At 48.4% G+C, this 19,950-nt stretch overlaps 2 protein-coding genes across 3 annotated transcripts; one reads left to right on the top strand and one right to left on the bottom strand.

Annotated features, from left to right (window-relative positions):
- Window positions 1-326: 326 nt before the first annotated feature.
- LOC128765086 (NLR family CARD domain-containing protein 3-like) lies at window positions 327-9,040 on the top strand. Of its 2 annotated transcripts, none has more exons than XM_053875552.1 (13): window positions 327-589; window positions 1,604-1,661; window positions 1,736-1,852; window positions 1,916-2,029; window positions 2,354-2,417; window positions 2,677-2,887; window positions 3,035-4,805; window positions 4,916-5,092; window positions 5,386-5,559; window positions 5,925-6,098; window positions 6,197-6,370; window positions 6,637-6,685; window positions 6,787-9,036. In XM_053875552.1, the coding sequence occupies exons 1-12, from the start codon at window positions 559-561 to the stop codon at window positions 6,677-6,679; spliced, it is 3,108 nt and encodes a 1,035-aa protein (XP_053731527.1). In that variant the 5' UTR covers window positions 327-558; the 3' UTR covers window positions 6,680-6,685; window positions 6,787-9,036. The 2 variants fall into 2 exon arrangements, with proteins under 2 accessions (XP_053731527.1, XP_053731606.1); XM_053875631.1 differs by lacking the exon at window positions 327-589 and adding an exon at window positions 666-1,243 and having other exon boundaries at window positions 6,787-9,040.
- On the bottom strand, window positions 8,873-18,103 carry LOC128765200 (uncharacterized). Its single transcript, XM_053875739.1, has 11 exons — window positions 17,891-18,103; window positions 14,554-16,129; window positions 14,011-14,069; window positions 13,362-13,433; window positions 12,613-12,754; window positions 12,441-12,548; window positions 11,484-11,541; window positions 11,196-11,422; window positions 11,086-11,122; window positions 9,429-9,571; window positions 8,873-9,279 (listed from the first exon to the last, which is right to left on the bottom strand). The coding sequence occupies exons 2-11, from the start codon at window positions 16,102-16,104 to the stop codon at window positions 9,130-9,132; spliced, it is 2,547 nt and encodes an 848-aa protein (XP_053731714.1). The 5' UTR covers window positions 16,105-16,129; window positions 17,891-18,103; the 3' UTR covers window positions 8,873-9,129.
- Between the last annotated feature and the right edge of the window lie 1,847 nt (window positions 18,104-19,950).

Raw genomic sequence — 19,950 nt, 5'->3', positions numbered from 1 at the left:
GCAGTACATGTACACAGTACATTTACGGAGCTGGTGTACTTGACTATCTGCAAAGGGTTGTTGAATCAGGGGTGAAGCAACGACAGCTGAGATGTTCACCACCACTGCACTGCTTTTGGATCATGGTCAGTGAAGGGGCGTGGCTAGAGGAGCTGCTGAGGAATGGAGGACACAGGGGTTGCTGAACATCATGATGTAAAAATTAACAGGTCATTTGGGTTCGCGGTGTGTATGTGCAGAGCTCCGCCACTAGACGGTGCTGCTGCTGTTGTGTTGCACACCTGCGTCTATCAGTATGTTTCTTTCCATCAGAATAACGCAATTCTAAAAAAGGATCCCCCCGCTGTCAGGGGTCACACCAGTGTTCTGCAGACGAGTGTGTTTTAGGTGTCAACCAAGAGCTGACAGAACAACATGTGAGCTGGCTGTGACGCGACAGGGAAATCGAAAGTGAAAGTGTGTTACTGTTGTTTGCGCACTGGGCGTGAACTGTACACTTGGAAGTCGTTCGCATGAACTTCGACCAGAAGGAGCGGAACTGAAGTGTTACCTTCTAACATGGACTCGTGTCCTCGCACGCTTGTCAAAGGTCAGTGAACCTGGAGTTGTATCGCGCGCTGAAGGATAAAAGAGTATCGATAGTGACACGTCTTCATGAGTGCGTCACAAGCCTGAGGCCTGGTGTAAACGTTCAGCACCGTTATGTTCTCCCGACCAAACACCGAGAAACTGCGCCATACAGCGTTGTTCTGCATTGAAAATATATATAACGTATATAACAATCGGTCGGCCACAGATATAAGCGCCACTTTGTTTACTTATTCATGCAGGAGCTGCAAATGTTGTGTACATTTCCTGGCGTCTAAACTGCCCGTGATCATATCAGTGTATGTTTTGTGTCCTTTTTTTGGAGTCAAACTTACTTGTGTACCAAACAGATGATCGAAATGTCCTATGTACATTTTATTTCGGAGCATTTTCATACTTCATAACAAAGCGGAGTCACAGATCGAGTCGAACTAGTGTCACAATGTGTTATGTTCCTCTATCGGGGCAGAATTCTATCTTGCGCGTATACGTTGATGCTTACGGTAATGACTTCAGCAGCAGGATCCTCGCGGGTGACGTCAACATGAAGGCGCTAGAAAGAACTTCAAAGGACACTTCCGTAGTAGGTTTTGTGAAGAAAGCGCAGAGTTTGGCGGCAATGAAACTGATGCGGCCTGGTGAAGACACACAGGAGGTGTGTATTTTCAGGATCAGGGTCCTTTGAAAATGGTCATATGGCGCATGAGGTGCGTGTAATGTCATTACGGCAGCTGCTGGAACACAAACCTCTTCTCAGTGTCAGTCGTATTTCAAACATGTTCACTCCAAAGTGCTTGTCATATGAGGCCCCAAACTACAGTAGTTTCTAAACTTGACTTCCAACTGGTCAAAGACAAACTTGTTCGGCTCTTTTTTTCATGGAATGGTGGATTCAACGCTGTCACCGTGGAGATCAAAGAAGCGTCTCATGTTGTTGCACGCGTTCTTGTTGCTTGACGGAGACCAACCAAACCACTGACACCATCAGCGATGATGCTCTTGTGTTTGTCTTAAGGTGTGGAGAGAGAGGAGGAAGCTCCTATGGGTGAGGACCATGGCGACCAGACTGAAAGGTGAGAAGATCAGATTCTCCTGTCAGAGCTCCAAACACTCAAAATGAACATCACGCTGCCGCTTCTGTGTTCAGATCAGTGCCACTCACATCAGACACTGCTGGACCCGTTTCTGGACCTGCTCTCAGTGACTGCTCAAAGGAAATGCATGTTAACTTCAGAGGAGGACAGGAGCATCAGAGGAGGGGCTGGTGAGAGAGCGGGAGCAACACATCCAGTAGTCAGATTGAAGAGCACAGTTGTCTTTCTGTCAGGGTCTATCTGGAGGAAGCAGAAGAAACTGGCCTCAGCTGCGTGTCTCTGAAGAGTGACAAGTCCAAGGAGCTTCATGTTGAATTCAAAGGTGGACAAGAGCCTTCAGGAAAGAGGTGAGCTCTTCTGGCCGGCTGTGATTCCATTGATGCGATGGTTGAGTCTGGTACAAAGGCTCCTTAGACTGAAGTCCCTCATATGTTGACCAGCCTCTGCACAGTTGATATGCCAGCATCATAGAGCTAATAACTGTCGGATGTCAGATTACTGGCAGTGGACAAAGTTACCACTTATTGTGGTTTTTCCATTCATCTGGAGGTAGATTATTCGATTTGAGGTGGTCTGCTCTCGGAGCAGTCACGAGTCTTGACCTTCATCACATCATTGGTGTCCTTGTGCAAAGAGAACATGGGTTATTTATTGCCTGATGTTCTTCACAGGGAGGAGCTAAAGGTCTCAGATGTTCTCCAGCAGCATCTGACGGATCTGGACTCCACACTTCAGGTGCGTTCAAGTTTTTGCTACACCTGCTAACTGCAACAGCTACTAGCATAGAAGCTCTGAGTCCTGGACAGCTGGACCTGTTTGGAGAGTCTGGACCGAAGCTTCTGACTGACGGTGAAGATCTTGACTCTCTTGACATCATGCAAGTCTGCTGAGACTCAGACCTGCCAATACAGTTTCAACAGGACCTGCCTCCCATCAGGACCTCTGTGCAGGTTTTCTCTCTGTCACGTGATCGGATCACACGTTTGTGTTTCAGCTCCTTGACGTGACTGTCATGACACTGTTGAATAAGGAGCTCAAAAGAGTCCAAAGGTTCCTCAGTCCAGATGACCAGCAGTACCTGGATGATGTGGAAGAGGAGTATGAAGAAGAGGAGACGAGGAGCACCACAGAGGCTTTCCTGACGATCTTCATCAACATCCTGAGGAGCAAGAATCAGGAGGCGCTTGCTGATCTTCTGTGGAGAAGTAAGAGGATGATTTTGAGGCTTCATCCTTCGATCTAAAAGTCGATTTGAGCTCGAAACACCTGTTGCAGATTCGAGGAATGATCTGAAGATTGATTAGCTTCACCGCCTAGAATCTTCTGATCATGTGACTTGTATCTTCATTCAGGAAGTCGTGCTGGAGCGTGTGCGGGACGACTGAAGAGGAGCCTGCAGAAGAAGTTCCACAGTGTGTTTGAAGGTGTTGCTAAAGCAGGAAACTCTGCCCCTCTGAATCAGATCTACACAGAGCTCTACATCACTGAGGGGGGCACTGACCACTGGGTGACCCAGGAGCACGAGGTCCGACAGATCGAAGCAGCAACCAGGAGCAAGGCCAGATCAGAAACTACCATCAGACAAGAAGACTTCTTTAAAGCCTCACCTGAGAGAGAGCCGCCTATCAGGAGCCTGCTGACGAAGGGCGTGGCTGGCATTGGGAAGACCCTCCTGACACAGAAGCTGACTCTGGACTGGGCTGAAGACAAAGCCCACCACAACTTCCAGCTGGTGTTTCCTTTCACCTTCAGAGAGCTGAACCTGCTGAAAGAGAAGAAGTTGAGTTTGGTGGAACTTGTTCATCGCTTCTTTCCTGAAACCAAAGAACTCAGCAGCTTTGAAGGAGTCCAGGTTCTGTTCATCCTGGACGGTCTGGACGAGTGTCGACTCCCTCTGGACTTCAACAGTCGGGTCCTGACAGCAGCTACAGAGTCCACCTCAGTAGACGTCCTGCTGACCAGCCTCATCAGGGGGAAGCTGCTTCCCTCAGCTCAGCTCTGGATCACCACAAGACCTGCAGCAGCCAATCAGATCCCTCCTGAGTGTGTGGACATGGTGACCGAGGTCAGAGGGTTCACTGACCTCCAGAAGGAGGAGTACTTCAGGAAGAGGTTCAGAGATGAGGAGCAGACCACCATCATCTCTCACATCAGGAGCTCACGAAGCCTCCACATCATGTGTCACATCCCCATCTTCTGCTGGATCACTGCCACAGTTCTGGAGGACATGTTGAAGAGCAGAGAGAGCGGAGAGCTGCCCAAGACCCTGACTGAGATGTACATCCACTTCCTGGTGGTTCAGGCCAAAGTCAAGAAGCTCAAGTACCATGGAGGAACTGGGACAGACACAGTTTGGGATCCTGAGAGCAGGAAGATGATGGAGTCTCTGGGAAAACTGGCTTTTGAGCAGCTGCAGAGAGGAAACTTGATCTTCTATGAGTCAGACCTCACAGAGTGTGGCATCGACATCACAGCTGCTGCACTTTACTCAGGAGTCTTCACACAGATCTTCAGAGAGGAGAGAGGACTGTACCAGGACATGGTCTTCTGCTTCATCCACCTGAGTCTCCAGGAGTTCCTGGCTGCTCTTCATGTCCACAAGATTTTCTTCAGCGCTGGAGTCAATCGTTCCCAACGGACACTTGGGAACATGCGTCACACAGTTCTGCAGTTCTACCAGAGAGCAATAAATGAAGCTGTAGAAAGTCCAAATGGACATCTGGACTTGTTCCTGCGCTTCCTACTGGGTCTTTCGCTGAAGGCCAACCAGAGGCTCCTTCCAGGTTTGTTGACACAGACAGGAAGTGGCTCCTGGACCCATCAGGACACAGCAGAGCTCATCAAGAAGAAGATCAGTGAGAACGTGTCTCGAGAGCGAATCATCAACCTGTTCCACTGTCTGAATGAAGTGAAGGACACTTCTCTAGTGGAGGAGGTCCAGCAGCAGATGAGATCAGGAGCTCTCTCCACAGAGCAACTGTCTCCTGCTCAGTGGTCCAGCCTGGCCTTCATCTTACTGTCCTCAGAGGAAGATCTGGACGTGTTCGACCTAAAGAAGTACTCCGCTTCAGAGGTGGCTCTCGAGAGGCTGCTGTCAGTGGTCCAAGCTTCAGAAGAAGTTCTGTAAGTAGATCAAACATTGAGCTTGCTAAAAACAAATAAAGCTTCTTGAAACATATCTGATGATGCAAATTAAACATGAGGAGTTTGATTTCTTTCTTCATTGTATTCAGACTGAGAGAGTGTCAGCTGTCAGAGAGAAGTGGTTCCCTTCTGTCCTCAGTCCTCAGCTCTCCGTCCTCTCGTCTGACACGACTGGACCTCAGTGACAACTACGACCTGAAGGATCCAGGAGTGGAGCTGCTGTCTGCTGGACTGAAGAGTCCACACTGTCACCTGGAGACTCTCAGGTCAGAACACATCATCTGACAGCCTCAGAGCTGAAATGTGAAAGTCTGAGGTGGAAAAGTTGTTCATCAAATATAATAATTATCTCTCAATTTCTTCATATTGTGATGGAGTCACCCTTTATTTTTGAGTTCATTTCTACTGTTGATCTGATGCAAATGAAGGTGTTTCAAACATTGCAAAAGCAACGTGATGATGATCTTCTGAATGTAAAAGGTCACTTTGTCCTGAAAATCTTTTCAAACGAGTCAGTTGAAAAAGTCTGACCTGCTGAGGACACTTGTCTGGTCCACAGGCTGAGAGGGTGTCAGCTGTCGGAGAGAAGTGGTTCCCTTCTGGCCTCAGTCCTCAGCTCTCCGTCCTCTCGTCTGACACGACTGGACCTCAGCTACAACAACCTGTTTGATCCAGGAGTGGAGCTGCTGTCTGCTGGACTGAAGAGTCCACACTGTCACCTGGAGACTCTCAGGTCAGAACACATCATCTGCTCTCTTCAGTTCTGGACGGTTCTTCTGCTCTCATCATTTTCAGAAACGAGTCCCACAGCAGGAATCAGGAAAGATAGATCAGAGAGAAAAGCGTGTCCTCTCTGAACTCTTGTTTCTTGGTCAGTGAATCAGCTCAGTCGGTGGAGCGTTAAAGACCTGAATATGCGAAAGAGAACACTGCTTGGTGTGTAGATGATTTGTAGACGTCACGTCCCTTTGGAGCAGTGGAATCAACTTCCAGCTCATTGAAATTCATTTTCTGTTTCACTTTATTTTGCATATCCATTTTCAATCCAAGTCAAAATAGAGAACTGAAACATGTCCATGACACTCATCTCTTCCACAGCCTGCGAGGGTGTGATCTGTCAGCAGGAAGTGGTTCCCTTCTGTCCTCAGTCCTCAGCTCTCCGTCCTCTTGTCTGACACAACTGGACCTGAGTGAGAATGTCCTGATGGATCCAGGAGTGGAGCTTCTGTCTGCTGGACTCAAGAGTCCACACTGTCACCTGGAGACTCTCAGGTCAGAACTCATCATCTCCTCTCCTCAGTTCTGCTCCACCACTGGATGGATCTCCTGCTGGACCTCTTTTCTAAAGCCCTGTTCCTCCTCCATTACAGTCTGTCATGGTGTATGATCTCCGAGAGAGGCTCTGCTTCTCTGGCCTCAGCTCTGACCTCTAACCCCTCCCATCTGAGAGAGCTGGACCTGAGTTTCAATGACCCAGGAGGACCAGGACTGGAGCAGCTGTCCGCTGGACTGGAGAGTCCAGACTGGAGGCTGGAGACTCTCAGGTATGGACAGAGTTCAAAAGAGCTTCAGGCTAAACATGTGATCCAGAAGCAGACAGAATGGATGTGGGTGTGTGACGCTACTTAGACTCTTCATCTGAACTCACCACACTAAGCCAAACACTTGACATGTTCTCCTGCTGGACACCAGTGGAAGCACCAAGGAGACAGTGGAGAAAGAGCCGTCCACTTAGCAGCAGGAGCTAATGCTCCTGGAACATCTGAAGTCACTTGCATCTGCTCTCAACCTTCTGCCTCTCTTCCTCCAGGCTGGATCACTGTGGACCAGAGTGGTTGAAACATCTGGAGTGAAGAGGTGTAAGTGTTTGATTCATTCATGGAAACTCCTTGACCTTGTCTTTTTGTACCGGAGCAGCTGTGATGTTCATGACATGATGTGACCTTTGAATCTGCTGCAGGAACTTGTCCTCGGTCACTGACCAGAACGCTGCTCAGCAGCATGGTGTCCAGCAGCAGCCAGTGAGGAGCCTCCGTGCATCTCTAGGAGCAGCACTTTTGACTCTCCTCATCATCAAATATCGATTCATTCACTCACTTCAGACGTTGGCGGAAGAGTCACAGTGTTGTGTTGAAGGTCATCCGAAGAGACAGAGGCGCAGAAGACGAGTCTGGAGAGATGCTACTAATAGTCACATAACTTGTCATTATTTTCAGCATATGTGTCCTGAACATTTCTTCAATAACTGAGCTGATGATTTACATACTCGCATATAGATGCATATAGACATGCACTCTGGCATAATCCATTTTGTTTTCCTACTTCTACTCTGAGGAGATACCTCACGATTGCCACTTATCACATTTCAACACTCATTATTTTCAAAAATAAAACGATGGCTGAAGATGTGATGTGGCCTGTGATGTCTGCGCTGGGAAGAGGCTGACGGCCCACAAGTCCTGTCTGGTGTGTGAGGTCTCTCACTGTGGCCGACAGCTCCAGCCTCATCCTGAAGAGTTGTCCTTCAGGAGGACACTCTGTCCGCCAGGAGGTTATCTGCTCAGAACATGAGGAGGTGAAGAAGATGTTCTGTTGCACTGATCAGCAGGTCAGCTGCTCTCAACACTACAAAGACCACGACATTGTCTCGGCCGCAGCAGCCGAGAGAAGAGAGCGAGAAGAAGAGGAGGGTCAGATTCTAGGAAGAATCCAGCAGAGATTCCAGGAGAGAGAGGAAGAAGCTGTGAAGCTGTTACTGCACCTCAGTCACTGCCGATCAGAAGCTCTCAGTGAGGAAAACTTGTGGATTAGATATCCTTCATTAGGAAGGGTGACCTGTCACAGCAGCACATCAGGAATCTGTTGGTGGAAGACGACCCCCACGCAGGAAAGGAAATGATGCGCCAGTTATGTCTCTGATCAGTTTACCGACTGGGTTTAGAGACAAACCCAACACAACTGTTCTCCCTCACAACCTTAACACATGGCTGCAGGTCTCTACCTCCTCACCTGCTGTGACTCCTGTCTCTACACCTGTTGTGACCCTTTCTACATCTGCTGTGACTCCTCTCTCTTTCGACATCTGTTGTGACTCCTCTTTCTTTCTACATCTGCTGTGACACCTCTTGACATTTGTTGTGACTTACTTTCTACATCTGCTGTGACGCGTCGGTCTCTTTCCGCAACTGCCGTGACTCCTGTATCTCGACACATGATTTGACATGCCTCTCTACACCTGCAGTGACTCCTCTCTCTTTTGACACCTGCTGACTCCTCTCGACACCTGCTGTGACTTGTCTTTCTTTCTACATCTGCTGTGACACCTCTTGACATCTGCTGTGACTCCTCTCTCTTTTGACATCTGTTGTTACTCCTCTTTCTTTCTACATCTGCTGTGACACCTCTTGACACCTGCTGTGACTCCTCTCTCTTTCAACATCTGCTGTGACACCTCTCTACACCTGCTGTGACTCCTCTCTCTTTTGACACCTGCTGTGACTTTTCTTTCTTTCTACATCTGCTGCGACACCTCTTGACACCTGCTGTGACTCCTCTCTCTTTCACCATCTACTGTGACACCTCTCTACACCTGCTGTGACTCCTCTCTCTTTTGACACCTGCTGTGACTTTTCTTTCTTTCTACATCCGCTGTGACACCTCTTGACATCTGCTGTGACTCCTCTCTCTTTCGACATCTGTTGTGACTCTTACTTTCTACATCTGCTGTGACGCGTCGGTCTCTCTCCGCAACTGCCGTGACTCCTGTCTCTCGACACATGATTTGACTTGCCTCTCTACACCTGCTGTGACTCCTCTCTCTTTCGACATCTGCTGTGACTCCTCTCTCTTTCAACATCTGCTGTGACACCTCTCGACACCTGCTAATAAACCAGCCATGTGACTGGAGCTCCTCTTGCAGCTTCAGTCACATGGCTAGTTTATTAAAACACGAAGACAAAGACGATGTGGGGCGACTGAGCTTTGGTTGACAAGCAGCGGTCATCGTTTTATTTTCGATCAAACAAGTTGACGTCACAGCATCAATGACCATCACTCACAGCCATTGCGTAAGCCTCCGCCCGGCATTGTAAGGCTGGTTTTCACTCAGACCACAATAGTGCGTGGCACTAGAATATACAGGCAATCGTTTATCATTAAATTAGAACTGCTAGCAAGAGGTTGTTTATTGAATTAAAGTGGCTTCTGCTGATGTCAGAGACGGAGTTCTCCTCCTTCACAGACTTCAACGTTTGTGTGGAAGCAGCAACATGATTCCCATCCCATTGTGTCGTCATCTTTGAAATCATGATTTTGTCTCTATGTTGTGGGCAGACTCTCCCTCTGCGCCTCCAACCGACGCCGACGATGATTCAACCTCCCCTGCCGACGCGCTTGGTTCCTTCTCAGCTTCGTCTTTATGACTTGTGTCTTCATTGGGCTGCTGTGTCGACGACTGCAAAGTCAAAAGCAACAGTCATCACAATGCTGCATCAGATATGACCACCAGTCCACTGGACATGCGGTCGGACTTGTCGGCATGACGGCAACAGCCGTGGCAGCCGCTGTGAAAGTGATTCAGTGCGCGCGGCTGCGGTGACCTACCGAGCTCTTCTTGTAGGCCCAGTAGGGGTCCTCCAACATCTGCAGCAGGAGTTCGTCTTCCGAGAACTTGATGGGGTCATCAGCCTCTGATTCAGTGGAGCACTGCCTTTTCACTGGATCTTCTTCAACTTTTGTTATCGTTGCTGCAATTTGGAAGATCATCATTTACTTTCAGGTTACGGTGAATCACTTATCTGAAATGTATGAGGTTGGGAGGGGTTGATGAGCCTTCATGAAACAGCGTCTTCTTGTTCAGAGCTGAGTTTGTGGTGCTCTCGCTTTGAAAAGCATGTCTTTCTTTTTTTTTTTTTGTTCTGGACTTTTTCTGCTCATGAGCTGGAAAACTTCTTCTTTTCAGCTTCTCCCTTCTGAGGTGGCCACGGCGGATCATCCTCCATCTCCCCCTGTCCTCTGCTTCCTCTTCTCTCAAACCTCCAAACCTCATGTCCTCCTTCACCACCTCCATCCATCTCCTCTGTGGCCTTCCTCTCCACCTTCTGCCTGGCAGTTCCAACCTCAACATCTTCATCTACCAATGTACTGGCTCTCTCTCTCCTCTGTACATGTCCAAACCATCTCCATCTAGCCTCTCTGACTTGGTCTCCTAAACACCTGAGCACATGTGCTGTCCCTCTGATCCTATCATCATCCTGCTCACTCCCAGAGAGAAGCTCAGCATCTTCATCTCTGCTACCTCCAGCTCTGCTTCCTGTCTTTTCCTCAGTGCCACTGTTTCCAAACCATACAACATTGCTGGCCTCACCACCCTTTTGGACACTTTCCCTTTCATCCTTGCCGACACCCTTTTGTCACACATCACACCTGACACTTTTCTCTAATGATTCCATCCTGCCTGCACCCGCTTCTTCACCTCCTTCTCACTCTCTCCATCACCCCATTACAGTTGACTTAAAATCCCCACCTTCTTTAGCTCTGCATCCTGTAACTCCGCCTGTCCACTTGGCTCCCTCTCATTCACACACACGGATTCCGTCTTACTGCGGCTAACCTTCATTCCTCTCCTTTCTAAGGCAAACCTCCAGCTCTCTAGCTGATCTTCCACTTGCTCCCTGCTCTCACCACAGATCACAATGTCATCTGCAAACATCATCGTCCAAGTGGCTTCTTGTCTAACCTCATCTGTCAACCTATCCATCACCATTGCAAAGAGGAAGGGCCTCAATTCTCCGCTGGGACTGGAGCCAGTCTGTGGAGGGGCAGTTGCGTGGACGCCGGAGAATTGGCCAGTGAGGTACACAGCAGCGCATTTGAGCACTTTAATGTTGCTAAATCGCCTGCAATTTCAAATGTCATAAAGCTTGTCACTATTTTACTGGTCAACCACTGTGATTGGTTGAGTGGGCTGCAGGGCATCATGGGAATTCTTCAGGTTCAAGTCACAGTTCAGCTGAGAGTGATGACCCCTCACAACTTAATCCACCATTAAACTTAATTTAACTTAACTGTATTGAAAGCGCTGAGACAGACTGATCTTAGTCTGGAGTGTTCTCTGCACAGGTCTGCCGTTCAACCAGTAGATGGCACTTGACGAATTTTGATGGTTCATTATAGAGTCGAGGGTGCTGTCTAGTGGGCTCTAAAAAGGTGATACTGTTTCATGAAGCCTCGTGTGTGTATCACTACACAGCTGTCTCACCTAAAGCACACGCAGCGGGGTCGCTGCTGTCCGCCACCTGCAACAGAGGAAAGCTGTCGGTGTGTGACTGGATGAGTTTGGAGACGCGTCAGTCACTGAGGGTCACGTACCGACTTGTCAGTGTTGGATTCAAAGTTCTCCAACATGTCCAGCAGCATTTTTTCTTCTGACAGAGACAGGTAATGCACCTCAGCCACCGTGGGTGTTGCCGGCTCTTGTTTCACACTCGCTGAGTACTTCTGATATTGCTCTGCCAGTATATCAGTTCGGATGGAGTGCACAGGAGCATTGGTGTTCTCCTTCACCGTCTGGTCTTCTTTGGGTTTTGGCGCTGGAGCTGCCATCAGATCGCAGATGTCATCATGTTGTTAGTTGAGTTCAAAACTCCATTTTTTTACCTGCAGAGTTGTTGTCCAGGTCGATTTTCTTTCTGCGATCACGCTTCCTCTTCTGACCCTGAACAAACACCAGCATCGGGATTATGATGATTAAGTCCTCACTCCCTACGTCATGCGTTGACTATCGTCAGGTCAGCCTTCAGCATCGCTCATTGAATGAATATTCATTTCAATCTCCTCTAAAGCACATTTAAAATGACACGTCACCGATTATGAGCAGCCGATAGCAGCGTGATCAGGGAATGCAGATCGGTACTACCGGTCATTGCCGATCACGAAGAAGGATCACGTGTGACTCTGATGAAGCCCCGCTGGTTGTGATGCGTCCGCACATCCCGACTCGCTGCTCACTGAGCGCCAGCATGTCTGCTGTGGAGCTTCTTTCAATCTGTCATTTAAAGTTTGCATCCTGCTGCACAGGAAAATGCTGTACAGGGAAGCACATTCAAATTAAATACGCCATTTAAAGCTCCCGCACGTGACAGAGCACAGAGAGTTTTCTAGGCTCATGAAAGTGAGAGCGCCGTTTCCACAGCAGCAGGTTCTTAGTGCAGCTGACGCTTAGCAACACCCGCCGGTCCGAGCGTGACATTCGGAACGCCAAGCAAATTTTTTTTATGAGTGGCAGGTAGAAGAGGTATCACCGAACCCCATTGAGTGTGACGACTCATTTCTACATGTCTGATGCTACTTCATATATTGAGTACCATGAGCCTAACCAATTGTACTGGGAGTCAATCACTACTAGAAGGACCATGATTTGTATGTGGAACCAGTGGGAATGTTTATCCCCAAGTGCTCATTCTTTCTAACTTGCTAAACAGTCCGGTGACACGTTGCCAACAGCGTGTCTAGGTGGCGCTGACGGCAGACTTCTGCTTCTGACGAAAAGCCCTCCTGACGCCTCAGGGGTGAGAATGTGTTTCATTGAGAATAATAAGACGCAGCTGCGCTTACGTAGTTGTCTCTGTAGGACCACTCCGGATGTTCCTGCTCGTGGTGACGTCTGACCGAGTTGGCTTGTTCAAAATACTGAGCTTGTTCTTGTTTGGATAAAGACTTCCACTGCGGGCACGACACAAAGACAGTCAGAGGGGAACCACACTTAGAAAAATGTTCTGGCCTTCACCTTCTGACCCAGGATGGCATTGACATTGGCACTGTTCCGGATCTTGTGCTCCTCCATGACGAGCGGCCGCTGCTCTTTCATGAAAAGCATGAAGGCATTTTGGGGTTTCTTAATGTATGGTCGCTCCACCGCAGGACACTTCCTGGATTCATGAGACAAGTGAACCCACAAATTATGAACCATTTATGGTCATAGGAACAATTTGGCGTATGTACGCAGCTTAGACGGAACTTCACAGCCTGCGTCCCTGAGCTGAGCTCCTGGTCCAGCTTCATTTGTGTCTAAAGTGCAGGCTGAACAATAACAGCCAGTTCTTGGTTAAGCTTCAAAGATAGGCAAATTAAAACGACACTTGTGATAATTCATCATGATTCGTATTGTCCCGTCTCTCTGGTGATGGACAGGAAATGCTGCTTATAGTGGCTCAGATAACTTGTGGCTTCTGATTTTAATGTTTTGCAAATGCTGTTGGTTGCCGCTAACAAAGTAGCTAGTAATCTAACTCGCTTTTAAAATCAGCAACAGTAAACAGAGGCACATAAGAGAGATGGCAACCAAGTGAACCAGACAAATCCTGAGGACAATACTGAAAGAGGAATTCCAAGGTCTCAGAGAGCCACGATCTGACCGCTCTGACACACCAAGAGTCTGGGCACATATCAGAAAAGATATACACACAACACAACATCTTTCAGTGATAAAAACCCATGGAAAACAGAGCGGACCAAACCAGAATGGCACTCAGATACCTGGGCCTGGAGGTTTTTGAAGGGGGAGCTGGAGAGTCAGTCGAATATTTCAGGACCCCGTACATCATTTGCCTATAAGAGAGGTAGAAAAGTGTGAGTTGACCACACCCTGGAGAACACTCAGTCCACACAAATCCCACAAACACAAGCAAAATAAAAAGGTTAGGACCTTCCCCCAAGGCCAGATCAGAAGGGTGCTCCTCCCCGAGCAACTTCTGGATGACGGAGCCAGAAGCTCGCTCTCAGATCGATTCAACAGAATCACATCATCTACAAACGCAGTCACAAGACTGCCCTACTGGGTGCACTCAGACTCACTGCTCGTCTTCCATATGGTCAGGATCTCCTGAGTTCAGGATTACACGGCGTAAGGAATATTCAGAATGCACCCTCTCCATTGATGGTTCTAGTGCTCTTACCAGGCCAGCTGGTATCAGGGTCTGTCAAAGGCTTTTGGACCCCAGTGACCTCCATAAGGGCATCACGTGAATGAATGAATTCATGAAGTAGTGTTTTAATAAAAAGCGTGTGGCTTGGGGAACTAGAATTTAAGGTAGAACTTGACGTGTGTATGTGTGTGTGTGCACTTTGAAATGTTGACCAATATTGTTGACAAAATATGAGGAATGGATGAAGAGGAAACACTCACTGTACTTCCTCCGGTCCGTGCACGAGGCCATCCGACGAGATCATCACTGCATTGTTGTTCTGAGAAGATTCAGAAAGATCAGGAAATTCAACAACAAACAAACTCAATGAAGTGTTCAAACAAGCGGTGCAACGACTGACGGCTCACGAGGCGCAGACCAGTTTTATTATGTCTCTGAGGCTACTGAGGTCTTTCTGGGATCCAGCAACAAACACTTTTGCTCAATGATATGAGATTGACAAAGACACCAGGACGATGCTTGGCATCCAAACATTTGCCGGACTTGGCCAGCAACCTTTTCCTGATTTTTCCTCATGCCATGTTCGATGGCTGACACAGTACCGTATTGTCAGAACCGGCCCTCAGCACCACGGTGGTATTAGAACTTGAAGAATACATCTGGGTTCTGACCGTCGTATTAAATTCACTGTGACCTGTGGCAGGATTCAGTGAGTTCTGAGTCACAACTTTTGACAGTCAATGCTCAAAAGCACGACGGAGAAATTGAATGAGGAAGTCAAACTCCTGTCCAGGCAAACTCACCAGCTCTTGCATCGGGACCACACTTCCGTTGATGACTTGACGACCAACAGTGTTCTGGTGCCCCAGTGGTAGAGTGTAGTACATGGAGGAAGCGGGGTGGTTCGGAAAACTGGGCTGGGGGGAGTTGTAGCTCAGGAGCGTGTCGTAGCGCAGCTGCAGCGAACCATTATCGTTCTGGACGAGGTCATAACCTTGCTGGACTGAGCTGCTGTTGGGCCTCAGAGTGCCATAGTTGGACTGAATGGAACCGTTAGCCGGGTGGAGGGAGCCAAACTCTGGTTGGACCAAGCCTGAAGCGGGCGGTAACTGGCCGTAGCCCTGCTTGACAGGACCAGACTGCAGGACTCCGTAGCCCTGCGGGACCGAGCCATTCGCTGACTGCACTAGGCCGTAACCCTGCTGGACCGAACTAGCACCCAGCTGGAAAGAGCCGTACCCCGGGTGGACTGAGCCGTTAGTGGACTGCACCAGACCGTATCCCTGTTGTACTGCGTTGTTACCCAGTTTAATCGAGCTGTAACCCTGGTGGACGGAGGCGGAGCTTGGCTGGATTAAGCCGTAACCTGGCTGAATACAGCCGGCGGAGGGTTGGACCATGCTGTAGCTGTGTTGCACTGAGCCATGGGATGGCTGGACAACGCTGTAGCCTTGCTGGACTGTGCTGGCGGTGGGTTGCCCAGCTGGTTTTACTGCTCGATAACTTAACTGTACTGAACTTCCACCTTGTTGAACTGGGCAAAAACCTGGCTGGACTACTGTGCCGGCAGGTTGGACTGTGCTGTAACTCAACTGCACTGACACGTTGGCCTTCTGTATCGAGCCATAACCCGGCTGGACTAAACTATCCGCCGGCTGCATCGCTCCAAACCCTTGCTGAGCCGACGCAGGTCCTGATCCGTTTTCTAGCTGGATGGAGTCATAAATCTGCCTGGCTGACCCATTTGCTGCCTGGATTGAGTCAAAACCCTGTGGCCCGGAGCTTGTGAGCGTCTGCCTGTCAGTGTTGGAACCCCTCTGTATGTTTGGAGACAAATTCTGCTGGACTGGACCACTTCCATGAACAGAGGCGCCATCTTGATGCATCGATTCAAACGCCGGCTGCACGGAACTGTTCGCAAGTGAGATGGTCCCACAGTAGGTCTGTGGCAAGGAGCTGGTCGTCGCTGGCTGTACTGAAACATAGTCCATGTCAGGATGGATGGCATCGAACGCCTGTTGGATCAAGCTGTTGCTCTGCGGGACCGAACCCTGACCCTGCTGATATGATCCAAACGCCTGCTGACTGGGCTCACCGGACGACTGACTCCCTGACGGGCTCAAAGCGAAAGCCTGTGGCACCGTATCAGCATCCATCGGGCCAGCGTCCCCTGCCTGCTGATGTTCTTCACCTTCACCCGACTGGACTAAACTGGTTTCTAAGTGCAACGAGTCGTTGCCCTCCAGGACGGCGCCCAGCGCCAAATGGACCAGTCCGGATCTCATTTGACTCAGATCAGAGTTTTCTGGCCAGACTCCGGGAGAAGAATTGAAAATGTGTGGGCTCTCTGCCATTCTCTCAGACTCCACTTCTGTCGCTCTGGAAAACACAGAGGCAAAAGAGCGACAGCATGGGATTAAAATCTTCAACAATAAAGATGCACAAGCTCTTGGACAGCAGAAATAATGGACCCCACACATGTACAGGTGAGTCACAATCCTTGAACGGAGCTTCGCATCTCCACGATGATGATGTGGTTTTGCAAAGAACCATGAGCATCGATTTCGATTTGATCTTCAGTTCATGTGACTTATCCAGAGGCACTCGCGCAGGTTTATATTTCTTCAACTGGACTTTATTACTGTGATTTACTTTCTTTGTTCTCGTGCCTTTGCAAGTGTTTTTGTTATTTATGAATAAGTGCTGGCTTTCTTGTTATCACAGCACTTTGTTTTTTGTCATTGTACAACTTTATCATGTCGTCTTCACAGTGCCACATGCACCAGGACTGTGTCAGGCATGTTCAGCGGCTGTGCCAAGGTCTCCAATGATGTGACTGAGTTTTGACGTCTGAAACAGACACATTTCTTTTGGACTTTTTCTCTACCGTTTTTGCCTCTGCTGTCTCACAAAACATGTTTTTAATGGTTTCTGCCTGCTTGCTTTACTTACTTCTGCACCCGGGTATTTATCATTCGCCAGACACCTCACAGTACAATCTGACCACAAAATGAACCCCTGCAGGTGCAACGGACAGACATGAAACCTCAGGTGCGTTTGCCTTCCACCACGGGATTCTGCTGAGAATGGACACAAGCAAGTCTCCCCTGCTTTTCCATTTAGCTCAGACAACCACCGCTTTTGTTCTCACTCTTCATTCCAATTCCAAAGTTTTGTTCGGATGAGATCAGCTCTTGCAAGCAACAAAATGGGAGTTACTCCGTCCAGCTTCAATTGGTTGAAACATCAACATTGGTGATTCGTTGGCTTCTTGACCTCCTTCTTCCGTGTGCCTCGTCAGCCTCATGTCCTGTATCCTTTTCTCGTCATCTTTCTCCAGAGGTTTCTTCAGGGGTTTTCCCTCTCTGCCTTGTCCCCTGACACTAACACACTGACCCAATCTTTTGCCGAGGTTGAAGAACAGGGGGAAACCCTACATTCGTTGATATGAACTTGGACTCAGGAGTCTGCTGATGTCATGATTGATAGCGTTTTGTATTAAAAATATGTTTAAAATTTCGGCCGTGAAGATGAGTCCTCCAGGCACCGCAGAGCTGGACAGCACAGGGAGCCGTCAGGGTCTCATCATTTTGTCTGCTCAAGTCCGATCTTGTGAGGAACCATGCCCTTGTGTTTAATGAATTTAACTTGAGAGGTAAAATTTTAATCATGGGGATTTATTTTGGCTGTAAATCATGTACAATAACTTTGTCCAGCATGGACAAAGAGGTAGAACGGAGAGTGCCGCACGTAGGAGACGACAGTATCAGCAATAGTGTTTAGAGACAAAGTTAGGGAGGACGTGGTTTGTGGAGAGGAGCGAGAGTCTTGGACCAAGAATATTGGCGGCCAGTGAGATTTATGGACCTGACGGAAGAGGACAGGTGTGACTTGGGAGGACGCTCAAGACGGGTGAGGGTTCAGGAGGCTGACTCATCCACTAGCAGCAAGGCCTCTGTCTGCGGCAAAGCATTCAGTTGGTGCCCTGGCAACCGCCAGACAGTATGGCGTTTCAGTGCCTGATTTGAAATGTTAGCCAAGTTGTGTTTTGTAGAGAGGAGCTACACCACTGGGTCTGAAGAACTTACAAGTGTATGCGCTTGTATGCTGACCATATGACATTCGTGGTCATCAACTTACTTGATCACCTTGTCTTGTCTCCAAAACCTTCCTCTTAGCCCGGTGTGATTCACAAACGAAAACAGTTCAAGGCAGAATTACTTGTCACTTGATGTGAAGGACGCCATTTACTGGGTGGCCGTGTAAGCAGACTGTGCCATCGCCTCAGATCAGACACCTAAGCGCTCGCGTCTTTATTTTCGCATGCAGTGAACCAACTGCTCTCTCTTTAAAGTCTCTGTTCAGCAAACAAACAGTTAAATAAAACGGCTGGCCAGCGTTTTGACCATGACTTTGAAAGCTCAGTGTTTTCTTTCTTACATCGACAGTGATAATGGCAGGGCAGAGCTTTGATCATGACGCACAGATGCTCAGCTTCTTTAAAAGCACAGAGAAGGTTCCAGTCTGCCCTGCAAGAGGACCACCATCACCGCAGTGTCTGACATTGAAAAACTGTGGGTGTCCCAAGCCATTCAACATGAAACCCAAATAAGAACTTACCAACGACCCCAACCACCTCCAGGAAATGTGCAGATTCAGACCTATTCAAACATGGATAGATCCTCATGCATCTCAACATGAGTTGAGAACCTCCAACAAGAGCCAACCAAGTCATGTTGAGAGGGTTTTTTTTTGTTTGTTTTTTGTCCACTGACTATGACCCCCACATTTTAGGAACCTTTGTATTTCATACCATGGTCTGTGACCAGAAGTGGTGCAAAGCTTCTAGGTGTATTGTGGATCAGTCACTCTACTGAATTTACATGGCCATCAGCCTTCAAACAACAAGCAACAATCCAACCTCTCGTGAAGAAACCAAGTCTTGACACCGTATGACACCCATAACTTCAGACCAAACTCTAAACATTCCTTCTCAGATAAGGTCATGAAAAAGGACGCAAATGAACATGGTCAAAAATGCGTAATAATTTTAGTCACATTTTAGTCATTTTTAGTCAGTGAGAAACAATAAGAATTCTTCTTTCTTCTTTTCCTTTGGGCTTCTCCCTTCAGTGGTGGCCACAGCGAATCATCTTCCTCCATCTCCTCCTGTCCTCTGCTTCCTCTTCTCTCAAACCTACAAACCTCATGTCCTCCTTCACCACCTCCATCAATCTCCTCTGTGGCCTTCCTCTCCACCTTCTGCCTGGCAGTTCCAACCTCAACATCTTCATCTACCAATGTACTGTCTCTCTCTCTCCTCTGTACATGTCCAAACCATCTCCATCCAGCCTCTCTGACTTGGTCTCCTAAACACCTGAGCCCATGTGCTGTCCCTCTGATCCTATCATCATCCTGCTCACTCCCAGAGAGAAGCTCAGCATCTTCATCTCTGCTACCTCCAGCTCTGCCTCCTGTCTTCTCCTCAGTGCCACTCTTTCCAAACCACACAATCCATACAAAGAGAAACAATAATAATTACTTGTGAGAAATAAAAAGGAGGAAACAACTATCTCTCTATCACTTGTAACGCTGCTTTGGTGTCGCGTGGAAACAAAATAAACAAACACGGTACCATGTTGCAAAGGACCGCTGTTAATGGAAGAAGAATCCTCCATACAAGGAGCACAACCTCCCAAAGTTAGGTTACTTGTGTTGAGATAGATGTAAAAAGAACTGGCAAAAACTTACAAGCCCACAAGTGGCCACCATCAAAACAACACAACAAGAAGATGCCTAAATTGCCAGATCAACACCGACCAGAAACCTGCGCGTTTGTCTCAAAAATACACGTGAGTTTGTGATAAGATAGATAGATAGACCTTTGCAGGTGGTAAGATGGGGTGTTGTGGGCAAAGTCAGTGTTGTAGAGGGTGAAAAAGGAGCCAGGACCGTGTCCTGTGGAGCCCGCGTGCTGCAAAGCAGCATGTCTGATGCACAATCCCCAGTCCTCACATACAGGGGTCTGTTGGTCAGGTAGTCCAATATCCATCTTGTGAGGTGGTGGTCCACTCCAGCATGACTCAACTTGACCCTCCAGCTGAGTGGGCTGGATGGTGTTTGAGAAATCAAAGAACACTGTCCGTACAGTGCTCCCAGCCTTCTCCAGGTGAGAGAGGGATGTGTGGAGGAGGTAGGTG

Source organism: Synchiropus splendidus, chromosome 1 (assembly GCF_027744825.2).
Source record: "Synchiropus splendidus isolate RoL2022-P1 chromosome 1, RoL_Sspl_1.0, whole genome shotgun sequence".
In the NCBI taxonomy this organism is placed as follows: Eukaryota; Metazoa; Chordata; class Actinopteri; order Syngnathiformes; family Callionymidae; genus Synchiropus; species Synchiropus splendidus.
Note: the sequence above shows the minus strand (reverse complement) of the source record. Positions and strands in the feature narration are given on the sequence as shown.